The sequence below is a fragment of the Eleutherodactylus coqui genome, chromosome 1 (assembly GCF_035609145.1).
Source record: "Eleutherodactylus coqui strain aEleCoq1 chromosome 1, aEleCoq1.hap1, whole genome shotgun sequence".
Lineage (NCBI taxonomy): Eukaryota > Metazoa > Chordata > Amphibia > Anura > Eleutherodactylidae > Eleutherodactylus > Eleutherodactylus coqui.
The window spans coordinates 58,098,035-58,125,929 of NC_089837.1; the positions used below are offsets into that span (position 1 = coordinate 58,098,035).

At 44.8% G+C, this 27,895-nt stretch overlaps 2 protein-coding genes across 2 annotated transcripts in view; one reads left to right on the forward strand and one right to left on the reverse strand.

Moving 5' to 3' along the window:
* EVA1A (eva-1 homolog A, regulator of programmed cell death) overlaps positions 1-27,895 on the reverse strand; it is an 814,688-nt gene that overhangs the window by 516,283 nt on the left and 270,510 nt on the right. The gene's annotated exons all lie outside the window — the stretch shown is intronic.
* On the forward strand, positions 17,056-23,639 carry LOC136616404 (serine/threonine-protein kinase SBK1-like). The gene is made up of 4 exons (XM_066594211.1): positions 17,056-17,070; positions 20,986-21,070; positions 22,292-22,494; positions 22,911-23,639. Exons 1-4 carry the CDS (start codon positions 17,056-17,058, stop codon positions 23,637-23,639), a joined length of 1,032 nt encoding a protein of 343 aa, XP_066450308.1.

Sequence of the window (27,895 nt, forward strand, 5' to 3'; positions counted from 1 at the left end):
AGGAATTTTCGGTAAGAAATTCACTCCTTTTCTGACTTCACTTTTTAGATGTATTTCCCTCTCCACTAAACTTAGATTGTGCCCCCTTGTGGTGTATAGCTTCCAAAAAGAGACTTTCCTCTTAAATGTTATTTATACTTGTAACATATGTAAAGATTTCCTCCTACACTCAGTTTTTCCTCCAGGCTATACAGATTATAGCACACTTAATCTTTGGTTCAAGTAAACTAATAATTTTGCACCTAGTCTCTTTCACACAAGCATTTTATCATGGCTATTTTGCCACAATAAAAGGTCAGCTGAAAATTGTGAACATTTGAAGCATTGGATTCCAATGCAATTGTTCAGATGGGCAATTTTCGGTACATACGGTGCACCGGCCTGAAGAGAAAGGACTTGCTCTTTTGCCAGAAAACATCAGCCAATCCCATTGACTCCTATGAGAGCCATCAGGGAAGGGGGGTGGGGGTGAGTTAAGCAGTGGCTTGTATTGCTAGTCACCCCCCACCCCTCCTCCTCTTGCCAGCAGCACCAATAGGCTTCTGTTGCTGCTCTCAGCCAGGAGAGGGAGGGTCCCCACCACCCCATAGAATTCCAGGCTGTGTGAACAGGAGGCTTGGTCCCAGCTTTTCTATTCTTGTGCTTTGTGGACGCCCATGTGCTAAAGAGGCCTTAGACAACAGCCTAAAGTCTGTGAAGCAACCGTACAAGCACTGACATCACAGCTAAGGTTGTCAGCGCTCGTGCAGAGGATTAAAACTTACCTGTGGGCTTCTTGTAAAGCACTCAGCAGGGAGCATTTACAGAATGACAAGACTGGAGTCAGCTTAAACAACCACAAAAGATAAATGAGCATTCCTGAGGATCCGATCCATGAGGGCAGCTGAATCGAACTTAAACTTTTTTGCACTGGATAGCGCTAAGCACATTGCTAGAAGGGGGCCCAGGATGACAGCTCCATGTTGTCAGCTACCTCCAGGCACTAATAGCGTGGAGCTGTCCAGCCAGAGCCCACGTGGCTTTAATCCTCCCAGGATGCATGTTTTTATGTCCTCAGGGATTAAAGCTGATTTAGGCAGAACGTAAAAAACACGGTGGGCTGGTCACTAAGGGGTTAATGCACATTATGTTTACTTAAGTAATGTTTACTTTCTGTTGCATAGAGCATTGCCCGAAGATAAATGATCACCAGTTTTTAGCAACAATGGAACAAGTCATGCAGTCCTTGGAGATCGAGGATATCACAGAGTGCTATATTATCAGGCGGCTGGGCCAGGGGGCGTACGGTCAGGTTCTACTGGCACAAAGCAAGACCACAGATATGTGCACAAGGCCAAAATAAAGCTGGCTATGCATGTAGACTAAGGGTTCATTCACACCACCATATTTACGACACATTCTTCTGACGCATAATATGTATTGAAGAGAATCCATCAAATTCAGTAGCTCCACTCACGTACTTTTCACATGACTTTTTGGTTGCAGGAAACTTATGTATTCTATGCTTATTTGTGCCCCTAAACCACAGGACTTTCTGCACTCCTTTTCTTGTGCACGTAAAATAGTGTATATTTATCTGCACTAAAAATAAAGGAAAAGGAACGAAATCTGCAGGTAATATGTATACTTTAGCTGAATAAATACGGTCATGGCTATGTGAAGGAGCCCTAAGGGTACTTTTACACAGGACTGTCGAACGATAATTGCTCTTATGCCTTCACACAGGAGCGATGATCACTCACTTATTGTAAATGTTTCCAGCGACTAAACAGTTATCTTCAGATTCCTGTGATCTCGCCAGTATGTGAACGATAATTATTATATAATCGTTCCGTGTAAAAGGGCCCTTAGGTCTGCCAAACATTTCAATCTGTATCTGGCAATGAAACATCTTATGTAATGTAAAATGCCCATCTAAGAGAAAAAAAGCTGTAGTCTGCCAAACTGTGACTAGCCTGTATCTCTGACTTCCCCTCCATATACCAGTTCATTTAAACAGATGGGTATGTAACTTATAAGAAAAAATAGATAAGTGGCCGCCAACAAACATCAGGTGCCACTTTATAGTGGTAAACAAGGGGCTAAACAGGTTTAGTTTCCAAGCTATCACATTGATGAGATTTTATTGTAGATCCTATTGAAGCACACAGGATCCACCAACAAAACCCATATCTACAGTTAGTCAGGGTCAAGATGTCTTCCAAGAAAGTTTGTGTAAATACTAGACTGTCATTGTAAATCATCTTTTGGGTCTTTAGGTGAACCAGTGGCTGTGAAGTTACTGAGGAAGAACAGGACTACGCTGAGAAGGTATTTCACGGAGCTGTCCTTGTCTACTTCTCTCTCGGAACACCCTGGTATCATAACCACCTATCCAATCTTCATCAGCACAATGGATTCATACATAATAACACTGGAGTTGGCGACAGCGGGCACCTTGCATCAACTTATCCAGAGTGAGGTAAGAATGGCCAAATGATCTTTCACATACAATACAATCCTTTTATTGTGAAATTCCAAACCATAAACAGCTGAATCTGCCATTTAATGGGCATCATGTCCCCAACAATGTGAAGGTGGAAGAGGAGAAGCCATGAGGTCAACAAATCAACATATTGCTTATTCCAGTATTAAGTGCATCAACCAGACCAACATCTGTCACAGTCCAATATATATTTACTATACGTCTTAGTAATGTACACAAGTATATCATATGATACTGATCTGATTCTTTTGCAGGTTGGAATTCCAGAGGATGCAGTAAAAAGGTGTGCCGTACAGATATCTGGGGCTCTTGACTATATGCATGGAAAAGGACAGGTGCATGGAGACCTGAAACCAGATAACGTGTTGCTCATGGACAGACTGTTACCGTGTTAGGCTGAGGGACTTTGATTTGACTCATAATACAGAGAGCTTAGTTTAATTTGCAATGTCTGTCAACCCTTACATGTTCCCGGAGTTATGTGACATTAAACATGGCAAGTATTTAATCTTAAATCCTGCTGTAGACTCCTGGGCTTTTGGCGTTCTTCTCTTTGTTACATTAACTGGATACTTTCCCTGGAGGCAAGCAATGGACATAATGTACAAAGAATACATCTCCTGGCAAAAAAGAGGCCAGTCTCGACTCCTACACCAGCTTGTTAGCAGAGATTCACAATGGTGGCCCTAATCATGTTTAGGAAGCTCCTCACTCAAGACCCCACTCTTCTGTATTCAGTTCTCTCTATTGTGAACTACCTCAACTTTGCTTGGAAGGTGGACATTCCAGAATGACACGACGGAGGAGGAGGAGGAGGAGGAAGTGGAGTTGAAAAGCAGTTGTGGAGAACATCCTACAATTTCAGTTTGTTCTCATGAGGAACCATTTTCAAAGACAGAATAATTTGCGTTTCTACTCTATATAGAGCCATGAAGGTGACTTTATTTTGCTGTCCCAGCATTCACAGAAGGACACTTGGGGTTCTCATTAATGTTTGTTTCTTTACAGTAATTATTGTCAATGCCTTGCGAGCTTAAAGGAGTTTTCTGAGATCTTTCTTACATAAATTCCAACTACCCGGACAGGCAGCGAGAAACCTGAATCCTGCACTGAGTAGGGGATTGGAACCGTTGACCCTGGTAGTCCCTTCCAACTCTACTATTCTATGATTCTATAATAAACAAAGTGAGGAGTAGTGAATATATGTCTATTTGTTTTATGGCAGGGAAGCTGGATTTTATGTAAAACAAAGATCTTGGAAACCTCTTTAAGCTCTTATATATTTGAGCTTGCACTTTTTTGATAGTATGAAAAAAGGATCTTGTAAATATGTATTACTGATGGAAAATCAACATTGTGAATCGAACCGTTGCGGTTTAAAAATGCGTAATCCTCTTTTCCCCTAGTCATCCTGACAGCATACACGTGGAGGTTGTCCGCTGGACAGCTGTTGGCACAGGAAGCGGAAAAACACAAAAGGTAACTCCCACCACCGGCTCACCAGTGTCTTACTGTCCCTACAGGACAGTCCAAGCGGAGCCTCCAGGTGTATGCTGGAGGTGAACAAGGAAAAAAGACTCCCATGCAGCCTGTCCACCCCTTGGGTGGACGACTCTCTGGTCGGGCTGACAGGTCTCTCACCCGCAAGACCTACCCAGCACTATTTCCCTTGTGGAAATCCTCCCCCAGTACGCTGCCCAGAGGGTAGTCGTACTGGCAGAAGCAGCCCCGGTACCTGGAGGGCTTGGAACAGAAGCGCGGGGATCCAGCAGCCCATCAGGGCAGAGGTATGCGGATGCCAGCGTTAATAGCAGGGCTCGGGTACCAGTCAGGGTGCGCGTGGCAGTGGCTCCACGTGTGTCTCCTAGTCAGCGTCCCTGTGTATGCGGCGGCGAGGAAGGAAGGAGAAACATATCAAGGTGCTGAAAGTTCCCTTGCTGTCTCTGGCTCTTTAGGACAGAGATGCGCAAAAGGTTAGAGAGGCCAAAAAGTGAGTGCGCAAATGTCTGGTCTGCTTGCGGCGGCTAGAAGAGGGCCACACCAAGCCGCTATATGCGGACTGTACGGAGAAAGTGGTCTGTGAAGAGGGCTCCTCTGCCATGTCGGACATCCGATCCATGATTCGTGAGGAAATTGATGCCTCTATCGCCTCTCTTTCTCTTCCGCCCCCCATGAAAAGGGTGAGGCAGACATGAATGGAAGAGTCTGACTCCAAGGAAGGACTCCTAGAAGATTCTCCCTCAGAATCCCTGCCACCAATGGAAGATGTAAGGAAATACTTCTTCTCATCGGCGGACCTGGGTCAGCTGTTAAACGCGGTCCGACGCACCATGCAGATGGAGGAAGAGGTGCTGCAGCAGCCATCGTTTCAAGATAGCCTGTCCCGGGGGCTCCTGCCGCAACAAAAACCGTCATTCACAGTTAATGACATTTTAAAACAGTTGATCCTGACAGAATGGAAGCAGGCAGAACAAAAATTCTTCTAGTCCAAAGAATTTAAGGATCGGATGGTCTTCACACCAGAAGATATCGAGTTCCTGGAAATCGTCCCTAAGGTGGACCTGGCAGTTGCCAGGGTCTCAAAGAAAGCAGCCCTCCCGTTTAAGGACATTTTCCAACTGCGGGATCCACTAGATACCAAAGTGGATTCAGCGATGAAAAAGGCCTGGGAGATTACGGCCAGGACCGTTAAAGCTAACATCACTGCCACATCTGTGGCAAGGTCTATGACTGTCTGGTTGGACCAACTTCAGACGCTGGTTTCTCAGAGGGGCTCTAGGGAAGACATCTCCAACTGCCTTCCCCTCCTCCAACAAGCAACCGGCTTTCTGGCAGACGCCTCTATGGAGTCGGTGAGGTTCGGGGCCCATTCAGCAGCCCTCTCTAACACAGCCAGGAGGGCCATCTGGGTTAAGGCCTGGACAGGGGATAACGCATCGAAGAACAGGCTCTGTTCCCTGCCCTTCCAAGGACACAGAATCTTTGGGCCTTCCTTGGATACCCTTCTGGAGAAGGTATTGGATAAAAGTCAGGGACTACCAACAGAGAAGTCCTTCAAGCGGCCTTCCTCCTCCTACCCTCCATCCTTTATTCACTCTAGAACACACAGGGGAAAAGGGAAAACTGGACGCTGGTTCTATCCCAAAGGTGGAAAGGGTGAGAATCCGCCCTACAAGTAGGGTGTAGGCTGATGAGGTTCGCCCTTAAATGGAATGAGGTGACCTCCAATCCCTGGGCCTTACGCCTAGTCTCGGAAGGCTATAAAATCAAATTTTCCTCCTCAGAGGTTCGTGGTCACCCCCTGCCAGTCACCCTCGTCTGCTCAGGCCCTCCAGTTGGGGGTGCAGGAGCTGTTGTTCCTAGGGGCCATCACTCGGGTTCCCACAGAAGAACGGTTCAAGGGGTGCTATTCCCCCTTGTTTCTCGTTAAAAAACCCAACGGGTCCTATAGAACAAGCTTGACAAAGGCCAACATGGCCGAAACGTTGCCTGTTTTTCTGTGATGGGGGGAATAAAACTTTGGACATCAATTTGCACCCTGGATGCTGCCGAAGTCTTTCTTATTGCTGCGGGGGTGTTCTCTAAACTGGTGTTAGAGATGGTGGCGGCGCTAAGGACTAACAAGGTGTTGATCATCCCGTACCTCGATGATTTTCTGATCATAGCAGGATCAGCTTCAGAACTCCGGTTCCAGGTCAATCTCACACTCCGTCTGTTCGAATCACCAGGCTGGATCATCAACACCGTTAAATCTAGTCTTCTGCCCGAACAAAAGAAAAAATTCCTGGGAGTTATTCTGGATTCACACCGCCAGTGTTCATCCCTCCCCCTAGAAAGGCAAAAAGCGATCCTGGACGAGTGTCGGGCACTTTCTCTAGCCATCAAAGTCTCCCTTAGGAGAGGCATGAGGGTCCTCGGCCTCATGACATCTTGCATCGGGGTAGTCCCTTGGGCCCAATTACATTGTAGAACCCTCCAGGACTCTATCCTGAGCAACTGGGATAAATCACCGGCTTCGCTGGATCAGATAGTCGTCCTTACCTACAAGATAAAGTCCTCCTTGGAGTGGTGGATGTCCATTACCAACCTTGCCAGAGCCACGGTTTGGTACCCCGCATCCCCAGTATCCATCTTTACTGACGCGAGTGCAACGGGCTGGGAGGCCCACTTAGGCCGTCATTACGTCCAAGGTGGCTGGAACCGGGAGGAAGCTACTCAGTCCTCCAACTACAAAAGAACTTTGCGCTGCCTGGAAGGCCATTCGGGGCCTCAAGACAGAGATCAGGGGTAGACACATTAAGATCTTTTCGGATAATATAACAACTGTGTCCCTCATTCGCCACCAGGGATCCACGCGGAACCCCGACTCCAAGACCTGGCGCCGAAAGTTCTCCGGTGGATAGAACAGCGGACACCTTCCGTCACAGCGTTCCACGTAAGGGGCCCAGAGAACTCCATGGCAGACCATCTCAGCCGCAGGAAGATAGATCCAGGGGAGTGGACTCTACATCCACACGCTTTCCAGCTAATTATAGAAAGATGGGGGACACCAAAAGGTGGACTTGTTCACCTCTCGGGAGAACATCAAGTGTCCCCGGTTTTTCTCCAGGGAAGCAGACAGGGGCTCCCTGGGAATAGACGCACTGTCCCAGCCTTGGGATTGGGACCTTGCATACGCCTTCCCACCCATCCCCCTGATCCCTCTGGTCCTAAGGAAAATTCAGGGGTCCCCAGGCTCCATTATCCTGGTGGCCCCATTCTGGCCCAAGAGACCCTGGTTCCTGCTCCTGGCCGCTCTCTCGACACAGGCTCCTCTACATCTGCCGCAGAGAGACGACCTCCTTCAGCAGGGTCCTCTGATATGGCCAAAGGTCCGACAGTTCAGACTAGCGGCCTGGAAGCTGAGCGGGTAAAATACCTGAGCCAGGTGAGCAGAAAATAGAGATGGAGGGGAGCTACTACCGTTAAAAATTTCCTTCTTTATTGAAAACAAAGCATACAGCTCACAGGTACACGCTGAACGCGTTTCGGCAAAAAGCCTTTGTCAACAGCTGTTGACAAAAGCTTTTTGCCGAAACGCGTTCAGCGTGTACCTGTGAGCTGTATGCTTTGTTTTATTCAATAAAGAAGGAAATTTTTATCGGTAGTAGCTCCCCTCCATCTCTATTTTCTGCTCATATGGAATCTGGCCGTTTGCCGTCGGCTACTTGAGGATGGAGCTCCTGTTGGATTCCAGACCTTCCTGCAACACTGAAAGTTACTGCTGGTGAGGTGAGCCCATATCTCTCTTTTTTTGGCTTATTTACCTGAGCCAGGGCCTATCAGGGAGGGTGACCACTACTTTATGCGAGAGCCTCAAAAAATCCACCAGAGATATATACACTAGGGTGTGGGATACCTTCTCTAGGTGGTTGGGGCATAGTATCCATGACCTCCAACAGCCTGACATTAACAAGATATTGGAGTTCCTACAGGATGGATTAGATATGGGGCTAAGACCTAGTACCCTTAAGGTCCAGGTAGCCGCCTTTGGAGCCTTCTTGGACTCCCCCTTAGGCGACCATAGGCTAATTAGGAAATATCTTAAAGGGGCAGTCAGACTCCACCCCTTTGTAAGGGAAACCATGCCCCCATGGGACCTGAACCTAGTTTTTCAGGCCCTCTGCGCACACCCCTTTGAGCCCCTGGAAGATCTATCAGTTAAGATCCTCTCCTATAAGGTAGCCTTTCTAGTCGCCATCACATCCGCTGGACGGATTGGGGAGATCCAATCCTTCTCTATTAGGACTCCGTATATGACCATCTTCCCGGATAAAATAGAGTTCAGGCCTGACCCCTTTTTTCAACCTAAAGTTCTCACAGACTTTCACAGAGAACAGCGCATAGTACTTCCCTCCTTCTGCCAGGAACCCCGGAACAGAGGTTCCATAATCTAGATGTTAGACGAGCAATCCTGAAGTATTTGAAGGTCACACATTCCTTCAGTAAGTCTAACAACCTTTTTATTCAATTTCAGGGTCCACGCAGAGGAGGGGCTGCTACTAAAGACTCCTTAGCGCGTTGGGTCAGGAGGGCCATATTAGAGGCGTACAGATCCCAGGGGATTCCACTCCCGAGCAACATTACAGCCCATTCCACTAGGGCAGTCGCCCGTTCCTGGGCGGAGAGAGCCCAGGCGACAACCGACCAGATCTGCAGGGCCGCCACATGGTCGAGCACTCATACCTTCACTAAACACTATCGCCTGGACCTGGGGGCCAGCCGTGATATGGCCTTTGGGCGGAAGGTGCTACAGGCAGTGGTCCCTCCCTAAAGCCCTTGGTTGTTGGCACTTCTCCAGGTGTATGCTGTCAGGATGACGAGGGGAAGACAGGAATTAGGTCCTACCTGTTAATTCCTTGTCTTGAAGTCATCCTGACAGCATAGGGGCTTTTCCCTCCCCTTGAGTTATTTTAACGTGAAGTAACGTATTGTACTATGATTTCTTTATTAAAAATTATTGGTTAAGCAAAGCCGGGTCACTGTAGTCATTTGGTGAGCCGGTGGTGGGAGTTACCTTTTATGTTTTTTCACTTCCTGTCCCAACAGGTGTCCAGCGGACAACCTCAAGGTGTATGCTGTCAGGATGACTTCAAGAAAAGGAATTATCAGGTAGGACCTAATCCCTGTCTTTGTTGAGTCAGTTTTCTGTATTACTATTGATTACCAAAGCAATTCTGTAATGTGAGCATCTTAAATATTGCTGGCCTAGTCTAATGGTATTCAGCTGTAGTAGTGTGAACAATTGCACCAACTGACAGCAAGTCCTCCACCAATAAATTATTGATATCTTGCAGATTGGCCATCAATTTAATTTGATAGAGAAAAAAATAATAAAATCATCCAAGTGGCACCGTGCCCGCCAAAAATGTATTTGCTGTCAATAAACAAGAATACTTATTTTAATTCAGAGGCAGTAAATAAACTCATGGTGGCATTTGAATGCTGCTATAAAAGTTGCCAACAGCATCTAAAGGGTTAATAGCCACAGTCAGAGTGAGCACTTATCATAGCTGTTCCAGGCGAACATCAGCTGTTAAAGACTGCTGGTATCTGCCATGTATTAAGGAAGATCAGCTCCAGATTCTGCTCCATACTAACCCAGACGCCGAGGGCGTACATGTATGCTCTTTAGCATCAAATGGTTAAACCAGCAGATAAGGGTGAAATATTGTAAATTATAGAGAAATTGGATGTTATGTCTAAAACATTACTGCTTGATTAATGGTCTATAGGATTCTTCCCAGAAATCCTACTAGACAGTATCTGGATGAGCTACATCAAATATAGGAAGGAGCCAAAGATGATCATTTGTCGTCTCTGGATACATTTAGGTTCCTTTTTCTAATTCAAATGAGTAACTTGACCCAAAATCTGTGTTTATACTATAATTGTCTGTAGAAACACTGCTGTCATATCTCCAGGATAAAGGTCCAATATTAAAAATACATGGAATCAGTAACGGTGGCATTTGTTTAGCTGGTATAGATGTTGAAAGCTTGTATAGCAACATTAAAGGGCTTGTCTGGTTACTAGACGACTAATTTTTAAGAGGGTTGTCTGGGGTAAAATAAACTGAGGTATTCATACCCCCCTGTAACCACTGGGATCTAGCATTGTGGCCCTCGGGTTTCATATGTTTGTCTCTCTCCCAGAATCCTGGCTTTTTTATCTGGCCTCCTAGCAAGTTGCAAGCAAATCCACATCCATACGCAACTGGTGCTTGCACTGAGGATCGCACACATCTGTAGAGATCAATGGAGCCCGTACACGTGGAATTGGTGCTAAAATGGACCATGCCATGATTTTTCTTCCGTTCACAGAATCCACAATTCCTACCTGCACATCTGAGTTAACCTGAAAAAGTCCATGCCTTTCAATGCCCACATATTACCGTGTATCGTCCACATAGACTGCAATCACGGAATCCGCAATTCAAATCCGGTTGTGTGAGACCGGTCTTGGCAAGACCGTCCTTGTTGTCCATAGTAACCAATCACAGAACAGCTTCTTTCTAACCTTTTATTAGCTTTTAACTCAAATTAAAGCTGAGCTGTAATTGGTTGCTTTGAGCAATAAGGACAATATTAATGTTAGACTGTTTTACTAATAGAAAACAGTTTGTTATCCATATTCATTCCATTGATGGTCATTAAACAGGAGTTATGAGGGTTTCAATTTGGAAGATCATTTGTAATACCCCTCTATTAGCAGGCAGCAGCTTTCTATCTGTGCCCCGCAAGGACTCTGACTTCCATATAGATCAGCTCAGAGATGCTCCTAACTTTATTAATGGGACAATGTTCTCAAAATTAGAGGTAGACAAAAAACTGGAAATTGTTTAAAGCATCCTAAATATGAACTGCTGATAGTGAGCACCTTACAATTTCTATGTGAAGCACGGAGTGGGGAGCGTTTAATCCCAATATGTGCCTGAGCCAATGATGGACAAAGTGGGCGATTCTCGTTCAGTTGTTGGCTTGCATTTAAAATGAACAATTAGCACTTCTCTTCACTTTTGCTCATTTTAACCTTTTTTTGAACAATAATCGTTACATCTAAATGCAGCATTACTCCTGGACAGAATCTGTTACCATACTCAGCTGAATGACCATTGTTAGACTTGACATGTGAGAATGTGGTTGAGGTAAAACCAGGTTACATAATGTCTCCAGAGTTTTGTGACCTGAGATGTATAATCTTAGGGCCTAGTGTAAATATCTGGACTTTTAGGGTTCTTTTCTTGCTTTGACTGGGTATTTCCATTGGAGTCAAGTAATTGAAATAGGCATTAAGCACCAAGCTTATATCTATTGGCAAAAATGTGTAGCCTTTCCTCCTCTTCCAGCTTGTTAGTAGGTGCAGACATCACTGTTAGTTCATGCCTGGAGGGTCACTATAGGTCTTATCTCGTGAACACTAATGATGCATACAATCAAAGACACTACATCTGCTTTGATTGATCAGTGCTGCCCACATGATTACCAATGAGTACTAATGCAGTGTACAATAGGTAGTCAGTAAAGTCATAGAGCCATCTCTGTTTGTGCAGGCCCGGAGGGTACTTTAAGCATTTTTACCAAGCTAATCACTCAAGAACCCGCTTTTCCCGAGTCATCTCCACGACAGCACCACCTGAGATCGCCTCCTCCTGATAGGACAGGAAGATAGAGGTTAAAAGCTCCCCCCTTCACCACCTTCCTCAGTGTTTTCCTGTCCTGCCAGGAGGCCGGATCACCGAGAGGGGCTGGTGGAGACGCCAGCCTGTTCCTTACCAGCGGATCGGAGGGCAGTGGGTCAGCCTGCCCTCCCTTCCTGTAGATCGGCTCGTGGGACGCCACATGGGGTGGTTACTCCGGGCCAGGTTCCTCCCGCGGCGGCCCATGGGGGATTCAAAGCGGGGCTCCAGCTCTCCTCCTGTGCCGGCTTAGGACCGGGCGCGGCGCTCCCGGGATCCCTTTGACGTGTGTCGGAGGGGGCGGGGCGCCGCGTCACATGACCAGCGCCATGACTTCATCGTGGCCAGCTCGGCCGGCGCAAGGAGGGGGCAGGGCTTAGCGCAGAAGGCGCCAAATTCAAAAAATTAAAAGGAACCTGAGAGAAGATGGACGGCAAATACAGGTAAAGCCATTTTCTAGTTTCTGGCTTTACTGCCCCAGAGTGTCTGCAGCACCAGTGGTAAAGATGAGTGCTCCAGCACCAGAGGTTGCTGAGTGTTCAGCTACAGCGGGAACCGTAAGTAGCCAGTGGGGCAAAAAAGGTCATGCAATGTGGAATGTTGCATCCTTATCTGCAAAATTTTGTTTATCTGCCAGGGGGATAAGAGACACCCCTCCCAGAACAAAAGCAATAAATGCGCAGAATGCAGCGCAAGACTGCCGGCTACGTATGTGAAGTAGTTATGTAAAACATGCATAGCCAGGCTAGTTAAAGAGGAATCGGGAGGATTCCTAGAGGATGTCAGGAAACTGGTCAGGGAAGAGGTACGGTCAGCTCTGACAACACCAAAAACGCCACCGACAGAGGCATCCAGGGCGAAGCGCCGGAGAATGGCGTATAGCCTGGAAGAGCACTCAGATTCTGAAAGAAGCTTGGTTGGGTCAGAGCCGGAGGACCCAGTGCTTGGAGTCCTCAGAGGAGGAAGATTACAAAAAGTACCTTTTCCATCAAGAGGACTTAGCGGAGCTCATCAAATCAGTCAGAGCCACGCTTAAGATGGAGGAGCCCAGAGAGCCTTGCACCATACAGGACGAAGTTTTCGGGGTATTGGGGGGAGAGACGGAGGCATACCTTCCCAGTCCATAGCAATATCTCGAAGATGATCCAAAAGGAATGGAAAAAACCTGACGCAGGATCCTTCTCCTCTAGAGGGGTTAAGAGAAGATACCCATTCGAAAATGAGGTGTGCGCAAGCTGGGAGGAAATACCCAGCGTGGATGTTCCGGTGGCTAAAAGGACAACCTTGCTCTTCGAGGACGCCACGCAGCTGAGGGATTCAATGGATCAGAAGGCGGAGGGCCTGCTGAGAAGATCCTGGGAGACAGCCGCCAGTACACTCAGACCAGGGATCGCAGCCACGTGTGTCGCTAGAACCCTGGGAGTATGGCTGGAACAGCTGGAGCTCCATATATCAAATAAAACGCAGAGGGAGCAAATCATAAATTCCCTCCCCTATCCTGAGGATGGCCACAAGTTTTCTGGCGGATGCAGCGGCAGCGTCGGTGAAGCTCTCGGCGAAAGCGATGGCCTTGACCAATTCCGCTAGGAGGGTTCTATGGCTAAGTCCTGGTCGGGCGACTTAGCCTCAAAAAACAAATTATGCTCACTCCCATTCCACGGACAGTTTCTCTTTGGTCCGGATCTAGACAAGATCCTCGAGAAGGCATCCGACAAAAGAAAAGGATTCCCGGAGGAGAAACAGCAGAAGGGGGAAGACCTTTTTTTGGGCCCAGCACAGCAGCCGGAACCGTATAGGGGCAAAGGCAAGACGAGCTGCTGGAGTTACCCCAAGTGGGGTAGAGGGAAGAATTTCCTTTTCAACCCTCATCAGGAGGATCCAGCCAAACAGAAACCCTGACGCCATCCCAGTAGGGGCGAGGCTGGGGAGCTTTGCGGATCGATGGGCCACGATTTGCAAGAGCTCATGGATCCCAGATATCCTACAGCAGGGATACCAGATCGAACTGGTGTCCCTCCCCAGTAGGAGATCTGTCACTATGGGGGGTCCAGCGCAACAACTGCACCTGCTCCAACAAGCGGTTCAGAACCTACTACGTTTAAATGCAGTGTCCTTCGTGCCTCAGAGAGAAGAGACCTGGGGTCATTACTCCAGACTCTTCCTAATAAAGAAGCCATGCGGGGGATCACGCATGATTATTAACCTAAAGCCCCTGAATGCCTTTGTCAAATATCGGAAGTTCAGGATGGAGTCGATCTCTGCAACAGTAAGGCTAATACCCAGGGGAGCCTATATGGCATCTATCGACCTGAAGGACGCCTACTTTCACGTGCCCATCCACAGGGACTCGCAAAAGTACCTGAGGTTTGCACTAGAGATGGGCAAAAGGACGAGACATCTCCAGTTCAAATGCCTGCCTTTCAGAATCTCCTCAGCATCCCGCATTTTTACAAAAATCATGACGGAAGTAGCAGCCTATCCAAGGCAAAGATCAATCTTGATAGTTCCTTATCTGGACGACATCCTAAATTATAGCCGAGTCCAGAGAGCTTCTAGTAGAACACCTAGCAATGGTGCTCAACCTGCTCCAATTCTTAAGATGGATAGTGAACTGGGAGAAGTCCAGCTTAGACCCCAGCAGGGAAAAAGTATTCCTGGGCATAACGCTCGACTCAGAAGCTCAATGCTCCTTTCTTCCCGAATCAAAAGTACAGAAAATTCGACAGCTAGTCAAGTCCTTTCTATGGAGACACTCATGCTCAATCCAGGAAGCCATGTCTCTCCTGGGAAGCCTGACATCATGCATCCCGGGGGTAGCATGGGCTCAGGCGTATACCAGACCCCTGCAGTTTGCAGTCCTTTCAGCCTGGGACAGAAAGCAGTCCTCACTAGGAACAAAGATGCGAGTAAAAAACTCAGTAAATATATCTTTGACATCCCCAGGGAACCGGCAAAGGGGGGTCCACTGGATACTGAATCTAGCCACGCACTTTACGACAGACGCAAGCTCCTGGGTGTGGGGGGGGGGGGGGGCGCACGTGGGAAACCAACTCCTACAAGGTCCTTGGCCACAGGAGATAAGGTACCAATCCTCAAACTACAGAGAGCTCCAGGTGATTTGGAAGGCCCTCCAACACCTGGGGGACTCGTTAAAAAAACAGCACATAAAGGTGCTATCAGACAACATCACGGCAGTCGCCCACATTCGACACCAGGGGGGCACGAGGTCACCAGCCCTACAGAGCATCTCACAAAAGATCTTTCACTGGGCAGAAGGCCGCATCCTCTCAATCTCGGCAACACATTTGAAAGGATCCCTGAATCAGAGGGCAGACTTTCTCAGCCAGAGGCGTATAGACCCATGGGAATGGTCCCTATCCCAGGAGGCATTCCGAATCATGACAGACAGGTGGGGTCTCCCACAGCTGGACCTATTCACAACCAAACAAAACACCAAGGTAAAGAACTTCTTCTCCCTCAGACCGGAGGACCGGCCAACAGCGGTGGACGCCCTGAGCCAGGATTGGGGAAGAAGACTGGTGTACGCCTTTCCTCCAATTCCGTTAATCCCAAGAGTGTTGCAGCACTTCAGGTCACAGACATGCACACTGATCCTAGTGGCTCCCTTCTGGCCAAGGAGAAGTTGGTTCAGCCTTCTAAGAAACCTGAGTATCCAGGACCCAGTCGCCCTTCCTGCTCACGCGGATCTACTAACACAGGGGCCTCTGAACTACCCCAATATAGGCAGATTCCACTTAACAGCCTGGATATTGAAGAATCCACGCTGAGGGGAAGGGGGTTCTCTGACAGAGTAGTCAGGACTCTGTCAAGTAGAAAGGAGACAACCAACCTCATCTATGAAAAGATCTGGAAGAGGTTTATCTCTTGGAGAGAGGGAAAGGATTCCTTGAGCCACGGCGCAGACATCCCACTAATCCTGGATTTCTTACAGGAGGGCCTGGATATGGGCTTCTCCCTGAGCACCCTAAGAGTCCAGGGTGCAGCCCTTAGTGCCCTATTTGACACCAAGCTATCAGAAAACAAGTGGATCAGTAGATTCCTGACAGCGGCAGATAGGTTGCGACCTAGACCTACAAGTATATGGCCAGACTGGAATTTAAACTGGGTCCCGAAGGCTATGTCAGCAGAACCCTTCGAACCAATCGAGGGGCTCTCAATAAGAATGCTCACAATTAAAACAATTTTCCTAGTAGCCATTTCCTCAGCGAGACGGGTCAGCGAGCTACAAGCCCTATCTATCCGCCACCCGCTCCTCAAAATCACTGACACAAAGTTAGTCTTCAAAACAGACCCAGCCTTTATACCAAAAGTAGTGTCACCATTCCACAGGGCTCAGAATGTAGTAATCCCCTCGTTCTTTAATAATCCTAAAAACGAGAGAGAGAGAGACCTAAATTGCTTAGATGTCAGGAGAGCGGTCCTGAACTATATCGACACCACAAGCCACTGAAGGCGGGACGACAACCTGTTTATCCAGTACTCAGACCCCAACAGGGAGAGTGAAGCAGCTAAAAGCTCTATAGCCAGATGGATCCGTCTGGCCATTACCGAATCGTATAAGGCCCTGGGGAGGGAGGCCCTCTCGGTTCTTAAGGCCCAGTCCACGAGGGCAGTAGCAACTTCATGGGCTGAGCATAGTTCAGCATCCGTTGAGCAGATATGCAAGGCCACAGTGTGGAAGAAGCCACACACTTTTGTTAGACATTATAGGGTAAAAGTGCAGCTGGATGAGGACATGGCCTTTGGTCGCAAAGTCCTCTCGGGGGCAATCCCACCCTAGAATAACCTTTACTTGGTACGTCTCAGGTGGTGCTGTCGTGGAGACGACTCGGGAAAAGGGTGATTATATCGGGTTTCCAGGAGTCTCCACGACAGCACCCATACATTCCCTCCCGAAAGAAATAGAAATAGATTTAATATATATATGTAAAAAAAATACCAGCTAGGTAAAAATTTAAGTTAGCTCCTACCCTGGCAGTTCATTATAAACCACTGAGGAAGGTGGGGAAGGAGGGGGGGGGAGCTTTTAACCTCTCGGTGTGTTCCTGTCCTATCAGGAGGAGGCGATATCAGGTGGTGCTGTCATGGAGACTCCTGGAAACCCGATTATCGGGTAGGTATAATCACCCTTTTTTGGCATTGAGTTCTCCCTGTCTTAAACGATCTAAGTTTCCTTGGAAGCAGACAAATTCCACAGCCCCTACTTCAGTTGTGCGCATAACCTGAACATATTGGGTGAATGGGAGTCTACCAATTCCTGCCCACTGAATTCTCCATATACTTCAATAGAAAGGTGGGTGTGCTGTATGTGGCCCCGTTACCACTGAGGTTTATGGAGAACACAGCGGTGAGGAATTTGTGAATGGAGATCAGATAATATATTTGCATGTAGCTTTATAGGGGGCCTCCCGAATGAATTTTATTGGTGGGCCCTCCACTCCCCAATATGAAACTGCTTGGAAGGCTGACGTGTTTTCATTTTCCAAAAATTGCATAATTTTTAGTGTCTCCTAAGAGCTAAAATACTGTTCATAATTGCACCGATATCATCTGTAAATGCAATTCCATTTCATGTTAGGAAGGTTTCTGAATCCTGATAATAGGTATAAGGCTAGAGCTGTAGCTGCAGCCCTGCAACCTTGCAATGTCAATGAACTCAATGCAGTTTCAGTACAAATATACGTTTTATAAATCTATCATTTATAAATTCCTCCACCCATTTTCTCTTGTTAAAACGTGTGTGTGTGTATATATATATATATATATATATATATATATATATATATATATATATATATTATATGTATTTATTATTAGTCAGGCAACACTTCTGCATTTAATAAGTTGGATGGTTGTAAAGCTTGCAGAAGACTCAAGATAAAAAATACATAAATTAATTACACTTTTAATTAATGTAACAGTTGATATCATCTCAATTCTGCCATCTTGCATATTGTATCGCTTCAGATTATGCAAACAAAGTGAACCAAGAAAAAAAGTTAGGCAAAGTAATGGGCATGTACCAAAACCTCCTGGATGGTGTCTTGCCCAATACAAATTTAGCTTGAATGGCCTTTTTCTGGTGGTTTTGCTGTGATAGGATTGTTACAAGACTTTAATCCCTTAATGCCACAGGGTATAAACTTATGCCCTATAGATGATGCTATGTCAGAAGCTGAGCGCGTGCCATCCGGCATTAGGAACCAGCTTTTACCGATAGCCAGCCGTCCACTGCATCTGAGGGGGCACATAAGGACAGTGACCCCACGATGTATGTACATAGCGGCATGCAAAGGATTCACAGGGTGGGGGCGGGGGGGGGGGGGCGCTTTCTTTGTGATGCCATCAGAACCCTGCAAGGTAATCGATCGCATAGGTCCATTGGGTTGCCATGGCAACAGGACGCCCAATACAGGCATCCTGGTTTGCAATTGCGTATGATCGCTATTGCAAGTGATAGGGCATAGCAGTACAGCTTTATCGCAGCGATCACAGCTGCTATGCTTCAGGTCTTCAAAGACAAGGAGATTAAAAAAATAATCTTTTTTGCCAATTATCCCCTATCTGTATGAAAAATTTAAGCAAAACCCCACATATTTGGAATTGTGTCAGTAATGACCTGTACTATAAACTGAACACACTTTTTATCATGTAGAAAAGAAAAATCTCACAAAAATGCAATAAGTGGTAAAAAAAAGCCTTATATGCACCCCAAAATTAAAACTACAGTTTGTCACGCAAACATTAACCCCCCTCAGAGCTCGGTCTATGGAAAAATAAAGAAGTTATGGGACTTTGAATCCAGCAATGTAAAGATAATGATTTCCCAAAAAGGGTTTTTATTGTGTAAAAGTGGAAAAACACAAAAAAAATATAATTTTTGATATCATCAATCATACTGACCCACAGAAAAAATGTAGTGTCATTCATGCGGTATGTTTAATGCTTTAAAAAAATAAAAAACAATGGCAGAACTGATGCGTTTTGTCCACCTGCTATTAAAAAAAATTCTATAAAAGTTTTACAATACATTATATGCCCACAAAAATGGTAACAATAAACACCACAGATCGCCAGGCAAAAAGCAAGTGCTTATACGGCCATGTAGGCGGGAAAATAAAAAGGGCCCTGGAGAAGTGAAGATAAAAATCCTCCGAAAATCATTGCGTTCTTCTGGCCAAAATAACCCCTTAAGGGCTCTGTCACACGGGCGTATTTTACATCAGTATCTTGTGAGCCAAAACCAGAAGAGGGTCCAAAATACGGAAGAAATGCAAATCCTTCCATTACACTATCTCTCCACTCCTGGTTTTGGCTCACAAAATACTGATGTAAAATACGCCCGTGTGAAAGAGCCCTAAGGACCCGGCCTAATATATTAGGGTTATTGCATTATTTGCCTTTTTTTTTGCATCCGTTTTGCACTTTGTAATTGGTGGCCGAGTATTTCGGAGTGTGAATTACCTTTTGAAAAGTATAGCTAGTTGGGACGGGAGAGGTTTAATATGCTGAATCAGTTTCTGGCCATAGACACTGGACACAATGTCCAGGCATTAAATATCTATATGTGATCAGAGAAACATGGATCTATTTTGTTTTGGTCGCAGCAGTAGGTGGTGAGGACTGTGGAACCGGACTATGGGGGACATCATTGTAGGACAAACATTAGCAATTTACAAACAATACTAAGGTGGGCGCCTCCCTGAGACCCCTGTGGACTGACCAGCTCCTTGGACAGTGGACCTTCAGTTAATTCAATCACATTAGACATTCATTAGCAATTTAATAGAGGCTTGATAACATCCAATTGGCAATGGAAGGGGAGTGGCACCAATTCCTTGTAGCTGCTCCTCTCCCACATATTAAGGCAGATCACGGCTCTAATTCACTTACTCCTATTTCTCTGAAGAAACTTTGTAACTTGGCATCATTCAACTTGCTGGGACTGACTGGAGCTAGCAGCATCTCCACCAAAACCCAACACCACTTCCGAGGTAAGATCAATCTTCAATGGTTCATCTATTTGGTGCTATAACTGATGGATTTGGGACTTTTTAATTTGGCTGCTAATCCTACTTCTTGAAAACTGAGTGTGGTCTGTCTGTAATAGCAAATACCCGCTTGCTACAGCCACTATAAGTGCCAACGCTGATCATGGCTGTAAAACCCACAAAAGCACCGTTTGTTTTTCAGGGGTTCTGAATGCCCCCATCCACCCTGCGATGTGGTCATGGGGTGCCATTTGGCCGCCTGTCAGTGTAATGTAATTCTGTGGCATTATATTACATTATACTGATTGAGCGATCAAATGATAAGCTCCCTATCGAAACTAATAGGATTCTTGTCAACTCTAAAACATAACGTTTATTTACTTTAAATCTAAAAAGACTTTAATTAAAGTCTGACATATGACACACGGAAAATATCAAACAAATGGTCGTTTTCAATACTCCGTGAATACTGTGGAGTAAAGGGGACTGAACGTGAAGCCCCTAAAAACAGAGGGACCTTGTAATGTCACAATCCAAACCTATGACTTCTGGATTTGAATAAGGTACGTTGTCAGCTAACTATAAACTGACACAGGTCCTCAGTCTCATATCGTATTCTTCCTGTGACCCAATATGTGTAAATGGATCGAAGTTGTTTGTAAGTTATGACTGTCAGGAAATACTTTTCAGTACAGTAAATATAACATTTGGTATCGAATCACAGGATAAAGTCATCATGTCACTTTTGCCATAAAAAACCAGCACCCCCCCCCCCCCCCCCCCCCCCCCCCACACACACACACACCCAACCACCATAGCTGGTAAAAATGTTTTCAGTAAATTATGTGGTACATAAAATGGTAACACTGAAAAATACAACTCACCATGTAGCAGTGTAAAAAAGTGAGGAATTTTTTATTTTATTTTTTAAAGGAGGGGGTGGGGTGCAATTTCTATTAAGAGATACCATAATATTCACAACTATTCAGCTGAAGCCATGTTTTGCAAAACCCAACAACACACGTGCCAATAAAAAAATTTCACAAGCGGTTTCACACATTTTAGTATATACCATCGCAGTAAATAAACCTGAGGATTTTCATTTTCAACTCCTGATTTTAAATCAGGGGAGGAGGATTATATTACGGCACCTTATATAGACTTATTAAGTAATGTTGACTCTCTGTTGTGCAGATCATCACTCGAAGATAAAGGATCACCAGTTTTGTTTAGCTACAATGGAACAAGTCATCCAGTCCTTGGAGATCGAGGAGATCACAGAGTGCTATACTATCATCAAGCGGCTGGGCCAGGGGGCGTACGGTCAGGTTCTACTGGCACAAGACAAGACCACAGGTATGTGCACAAGGCCAAAATAAAGCTGGCTATGCATGTAGACTAAGGGTTCATTCACATGGCCATATTTAGGACACATTCTGTACACATGATATGTATTGAAGAGAACCCATTGTATTCAGTAGCCTCATTTACATATGAGTACTTTTCACAGGACTTTTTGGTCACAGGAAACTTGCATATTTACTACCTATTTGTGCCCCTAAACCACGGGCCTTTCTGCACTCTTGTGAACGTAAAATACAGTGCATATTTATCTGCGCAAAAAGCAGTATGAGGGACGAAATATGTAGGTAATATGCAGAATTTGGCTGCGTAAATACGGTCATAGCTATGGGAAGGAGCCCTAAGAAGCGATAATTGCTCCTATGCTTTCACACAGGAGCGATGGTCGCTCAATGATTGTGATTGCTTCCAGCCACTAAACGGTTATCATTCAGATATTCATCGGATCACAGGAATCTGAAGATAATAGTTCTGTGTAAAAAGGCCCTTAAGGCCGTCTGCAGACGGCCGGGTCGCATCCTGCTGCGAGAATTATCGCAGTGGGACCCGACCCGAGCCCCTGCAGGGACCAGCGCGGTCATGTGCCGCCTGCAGCCCAGCCGACGCATGCGCAAAGCAGAGCCAGTGGCTGGGGAGTGACATTTCTGTGCGGGGCTCGCAGAGCCCCCACAAAAATAGAGCATGCCGCAATTTGTTTTCCGTACGAGATTTCGCACGGACAAACTGCGGCCGTCTGCATAGCATTGCGTTTTCTAATGCATTCCTATGGCAACTTCCATGGGCAGAAATTCTGTGGGAAATTCCGCCATGGAATGTCCGCCTGTGTGCAGGGGGCCATAGTCTGCCAAACAATGAATCATCCAATGTAATGTAAAATGCCCATCTAAGGAAGAAAGAAAAAAGCTGAAGTCTACAAAACTGACTTCCCTTCCATAAACCAGTTCATTTAAGCAGATGGGTATGTAACTTATAAGAAAAAAAAACAGATAAGTGGCTTCCAACAAACCTCAGGTGACACTTTATTTGATGGAAACAAGGGGCTAAACAGGTTTAATTCCAAGTTAAAACATTGACATGAGATTTTATTGTAGATCCTATTGAAAACACACAGGATCGACCAACAAATCCCATATCTGCAGTTAGTCAGGGTCAAGATGTCTTCCAAGAAAATTTGTGCAAATACTAGATCATTGAAAATCATCTCTTGGTCTTTAGGTGAACCAGTGGCTGTGAAGTTACTGAGGAAGAACAGGACTACGCTGAGAAGGTATTTCACGGAGCTGTCCCTGTCCACTTCTCTCTCCAAGCACCCTGGTATCATAACCACCTATCCAATCTTCATCAGCACAATGGATTCATACGTAATAACACTGGAGTTGGCGACAGCGGGCACCTTGCATCAACTTATCCAGAGTGAGGTAAGAATGGTCAAAGTTCTTTCACATACAATGTAATCCTTTTATTGTGAAATGCCAAACCATAAAGAAACAGCTGCATCTGCCATTTGATGGGATGATGGGCACCTTGCATCAACTTATCCAGAGTGAGGTAAGAATGGCCAAATGTTCTTTCACATACAATGTAATCCTTTTATTGTGAAATGCCAAACCATAAACAGCTGAATCTGCCATTTGATGGGATGATGGGCATCATGTCCCCAACAATGTGAAGGTGGAAGAGGGGAAGCCATGAGGTCATCAAATCAACATATTGCTTATTCCAGTATTAAGTGCATCAACCAGACCGACATCTGTCCCAGTCAAATATATATTTACTATACGTCTTAGTAATGTACACAAGTGTATCATATGATACTGATCTGATTCTTTTGCAGGTTGGAATTCCAGAGGACGCATTAAAAAGGTGTGCCGTACAGATATCCGGGGCTCTCGACTATATGCATAGAAAAGGATTGGTTCATGGAGACCTAAAACCGGATAACGTGTTGCTCATGGACAGAGACTGTTACCGTGTTAAGCTGAGTGACTTTGGTTTGACTCAATATACAGGGAGCCTGGTTTCATCTGCAACACGTTTCAACCCATATATGTCCCCGGAGTTATGTGACATTAAGCATGGCAAGTATTTAATCTTAAATCCTGCTGTAGACTCCTGGGCTTTTGGCGTTCTTCTCTTTGTTACATTAACTGGATCCTTTCCCTGGAGGCAAGCAATGGAAACAGACTTAATGTACAAAGAATACATCTCCTGGCAAAATGGGCCAGTCTTGACTCCTCCACCAGCTTGTTGGCAGAAATTCTCAATGGCGGCCCTAATCATGTTTAGTAAGCTCCTTACTCAAGACCCCACTCTTCGGTATTCAGTTCTCTCTATTGTCAACTACCTTAACTTTGCTTGGAAGGTGGACATTCAAGAATATATCATGGAAGAGGAGGACGAGGACGAAGAGGAGGACGAGGACGAAGAGGAGGACGAGGACGAAGAGGAGGACGAGGACGAAGAGGAGGACGAGGACGAAGAGGAGGAAGAGGACGAGGACGACGAGGACGAAGAAGAGGACGAAGACGAGGACGAAGACGAGGACGAAGACGAGGACGACTAGGAGAAGGAAAAGGAACAATGAGTGTGTACTCAAGGACAGAATGTTTTGAGTTCCTAGTCCTTAAAGAGCAAAGAAGATGCCAGCATTTTGCTGTTAGTGTTCCTAAAAGGACATTTGGGGTTCTGCTGAGTGTTTTTTACTGCAATTATTAGAGATGAGCGAGTATACTCGATAAAGGCAATTGCTCGAGCGAGCCTTGCCTTTAGCGAGTACCTGCCCGCTCGAGATGGAAGGTTCAGGTGCCGGCAGCGGGCAGGGAGCTGCGGATGAGAGCGGGGCGGAACGGAGGGGAGATCTGTCTTCCTCGCTCCCCCCTCCTGTAGCTACTCACCGCTCCCCCGCGCTGCCACCCGAACCTTTCGCCTCGAGCGGGCAGGTACTCGCTAAAGGCAATGCTCGCTCGAGCAATTGCCTTTAGCGAGTATACTCGCTCATCTCTAGTAATTATCAATGCCTTGTGAACTAAAAAAGAGTTTTCCAAGGTTTTTTTTTTTTTTTACATAAAATCCAACTCCCCATGCCATAAAACATATAGGCATATATGTAACTCTTCACGCTCTCGCTGGTCCTGACCCAGCGATTGTGTATAAACTACAGTCCCACCCAGTTTATGGAATGCCACAGGTGCTTCAGTAATTGATCCCTCAGCTTGTATTGGTTGCAGCACCTGTGATGTCCGATAAACAGGCTGGGAAAGCCTATAAACTGTCAGAGGGAAGACCCGGACAGAAAGCGAGAAACATTGGGGAGTAGCGAATATATGTCTATTTGTTGGCAGGGGAAGCTGGATTTTATGTAAAACAAGGATCTCAGAAACCCCCTTCAAGATGAATTTATTTAAACTTGCACTTTATTTTTTATTGTATGAAATGTAATGAATCTTGTAAATATGTATTACTGATAAACTTTGTGAATAGAACCGTTTAGAAATGTGTAATTCTCTTTTGTTGAGTCAAACAGTTCTCCATATTACTATTGGTTACCAAAGCAAATCATGTGTAATGTGAGCATCGTAAAGATTGCTGGCCTAGTCCAATGGTATTGAGCTATAGTAGCGCAGACAAGGCACGGTGTGTGAGAAGAATTGGGCCAAATTGGCAGCAAGTCCTCCACCAATAAATTATTAATATCCTGCAGATTGGCCATCAATTAAATTTGATGGATGATTTTCTTTTCTAGAAGAGGCACCATGCCGTCCAAAATATGTTTGTTAAGTTCCTTTATAATCCAATTGAATAACCCAAAATTTGAGTGTAAGCCATATTACCGTGTATCGTCCGCATAGACTGCAATCACAGAATCCGCAATTCAAATCCGGTTGTGTGAGATCGGTCTTAGCAAGACCGTCCTTGTTGCCCATAGTAACCAATCACAGAACAGCTTCTTTCTAACCTTTTATTAGCTCTTAACTCAAATTAAAGCTGAGCTGTAATTGGTTGCTTTGAGCAATAAGGACAATATTAGTGTTAGACAGTTTTACTAATAGAAAACCGAGTTTGTTATCCATATTCATTCCATTAATGGTCATTAAACAGGAGTTATGAGGGTTTCAATTTGGAAGATCATTTGTAATACCCCTCTATTAGCAGGCAGCAGCTTTCTATCTGTGCCCCGCAAGGACTCTGACTTCCATATAGATCAGCTCAGAGATGCTCCTAACTTTATTGATGGGACAATGTTCTCAAAATTAGAGAAAAAAAACTGGAAATTGTTTAAAGCATCCTAAATATGAACTGCTGATAGTGAGCACCCTACAATTTCTATGTGAAACACGGAGTGGGGAGCGTTTAAACCCAATATGTGCCTGAGCCAATGATGGACAAAGTGGGCGATTCTCGTTCAGTTGTTGGCTTGCATTTAAAATGAACAATTATCACTTCTCTTCACTTTTGCTCATTTTAACCTTTTTTTGAACAATAATCGTTACATCTAAATGCAGCATTACTCCTGGACAGAATCTGTTACCATACCCAGCTGAGTGACCTTAGTTAGACTTGACATGTGAGAATGTGGTTGAGATAAAGCCAGGTTACATAATGTCTCCAGAGTTTTGTGACATGAGATGTATAATCTTAGGGCCTAGTGTAAATATCTGGACTTTTAGGGTTCTTTTCTTGCTTTGACTGGGTATTTCCATTGGAGTCAAGTAACTGAAATAGGCATTATGCACCAAGCTTATATCTATTGGCAAAAATGTCTAGCCTTTCCTCCTCTTCCAGCTTGTTAGTAGGTGCAGACATCGCTGTTAGTTCATGCCTGGAGGGTCACTATAAGGCTTACCTTGTGAACACTAATGATGCATACAATCAGCAGTGCTGCCCACATGACTACCAATGAGGACTTATGCAGTGTACAATAGGTTGTCAGTAAAGTCATAGAGCCATCTTTGTTTGTTCAGGCCCAGAGGGTACTTTAAGCATTTTTGCCAAGCTAATCGCTCAGGAACCCACTTTTTTTGGCATTGAGTTCTCTCTGTCTTGAACTACCATAGTTTTCTTGGAAGCAGACAAATTCCACAGCCGCCACTTCAGTTGTGCGCATAACCGGAACATATTGGGTGAATGGGAGTCTACCAATTCCTGCCCACTGAATTCTCCATATACTTCAATAGAAAAGGTGGGTGTGCTGTATGTGGCCCCGTTACCACTGAGGTATGTGGAGAACACAGCGATGAGGAATTTGTGAATGGAGATCAGATAATATATTTGCATGTAGCTTTATAGGGGGGGCCTCCAGAATGAATTTTAATGGTGGGCCCTCCACTCCCCAATATGAAACTGCTTGGAAGGCTGACATGTTTTCATTTTCCAAAAATTGCATAAATTTTAGTGTCTCATAAGAGCTAAAATATTGTTCATAATTGCACCGATATCATCTGTAAATGCAATTCCATTTATCGTTAGGAAGGTTTCTGAATCTTGATAATGGGTATAAGGCTAGAGCTACAGGGCAAACTTGATTAAAATTAAAGTCATGCAACCCAAGAATGCTTTGTAGCCCTGCAACCTTGCAATGTCAAGGAACTCAATGCAGTTTCAGTACAAGCCGCAGGCTGCTGCGACTGCAAAAAAACTATCAATGGAAATAAACCAACCTTAAACAATTAGCAAACTTAAGTTTTCCTATTTAATATAAAGTTTTATAAATCATATTCATATATATATATATTCATATATATATATATATATATATATATATATATATATATATATATATATATATATACACATATGTCAGGCAACACTTCTGCATTTAATAAGTAGGATAGTTGTAAAGCTTGCAGAAGACTGCATATAAAAAAAATTAATAAAGAGTCGCACTTAATTAATGTAGCAGTTATCATCTCAATTCTGCCATCTTGCATATTATATTGCTTCAAATTTTGCAAACAAAGTGTACAAAGAAAAAAAAATAGGCAAAGTAATAAGCATGTACCAAAACCTCCTGGATGGAGTCTTACCTATTGCACATTTTGGGCCTCCTGGTTTGCCATTGCGTATGATCGCTATTGCAAGTGATAGGCATAGCAGTACAGCTTTATCGCAGCAATTACAGCTGCTATGGTTCAGGTCTTCAAAGACAAGGAGATTTTTAAAAATAATCTTTTTTGCCAATTATCCATTATCTGTATAAAAAAATGTAAGTAAAACCCCACATATTTGGAAGAGTGTCTGTAATGACCTGTACTATAAATTCAACACACTTTTTATCATGCACAGCAGAAAAGAAAAAAAGTGGGAGGTAAAATGCTTATTTTGTTAATGTTACCTCACAAATGCAATAAAAGTGGTCAAAAAAGCCTTATGTACCCAGAAATTAAAACTACAGTTCGGCACCCTGCGATGTGATCATGGGGTGTCATTTGGCCGCTGGTCAAAATGCAGTATCATGTAATTCTGTGGCATTATATTACATTATACTGATTGTGTGATCCAATGATAAGCTACCTATCGAAACTAATATACACACACACTATATATATAATTTTTTGGTTTTTTTAAGTGAGGAAAAAAAACTAAAAAAAAAAATGGGGTGGGGTGCAATCTCTATAAAGAGATACCATAATATTTACAACTATTCAGCTGAAGCCATGTTTTGGAAAAGCCAAACACACTGGCCAATAAAAAATTTCACCAGCGTTTTCACACCTATTTTAGTATATACCATCGCAGTAAATAACCATAAACCTGAGGATTTTCTTTTTCAACCCAATCGGGAGAGGACGATTATATTACGGCACCTTATATTTATTTAAG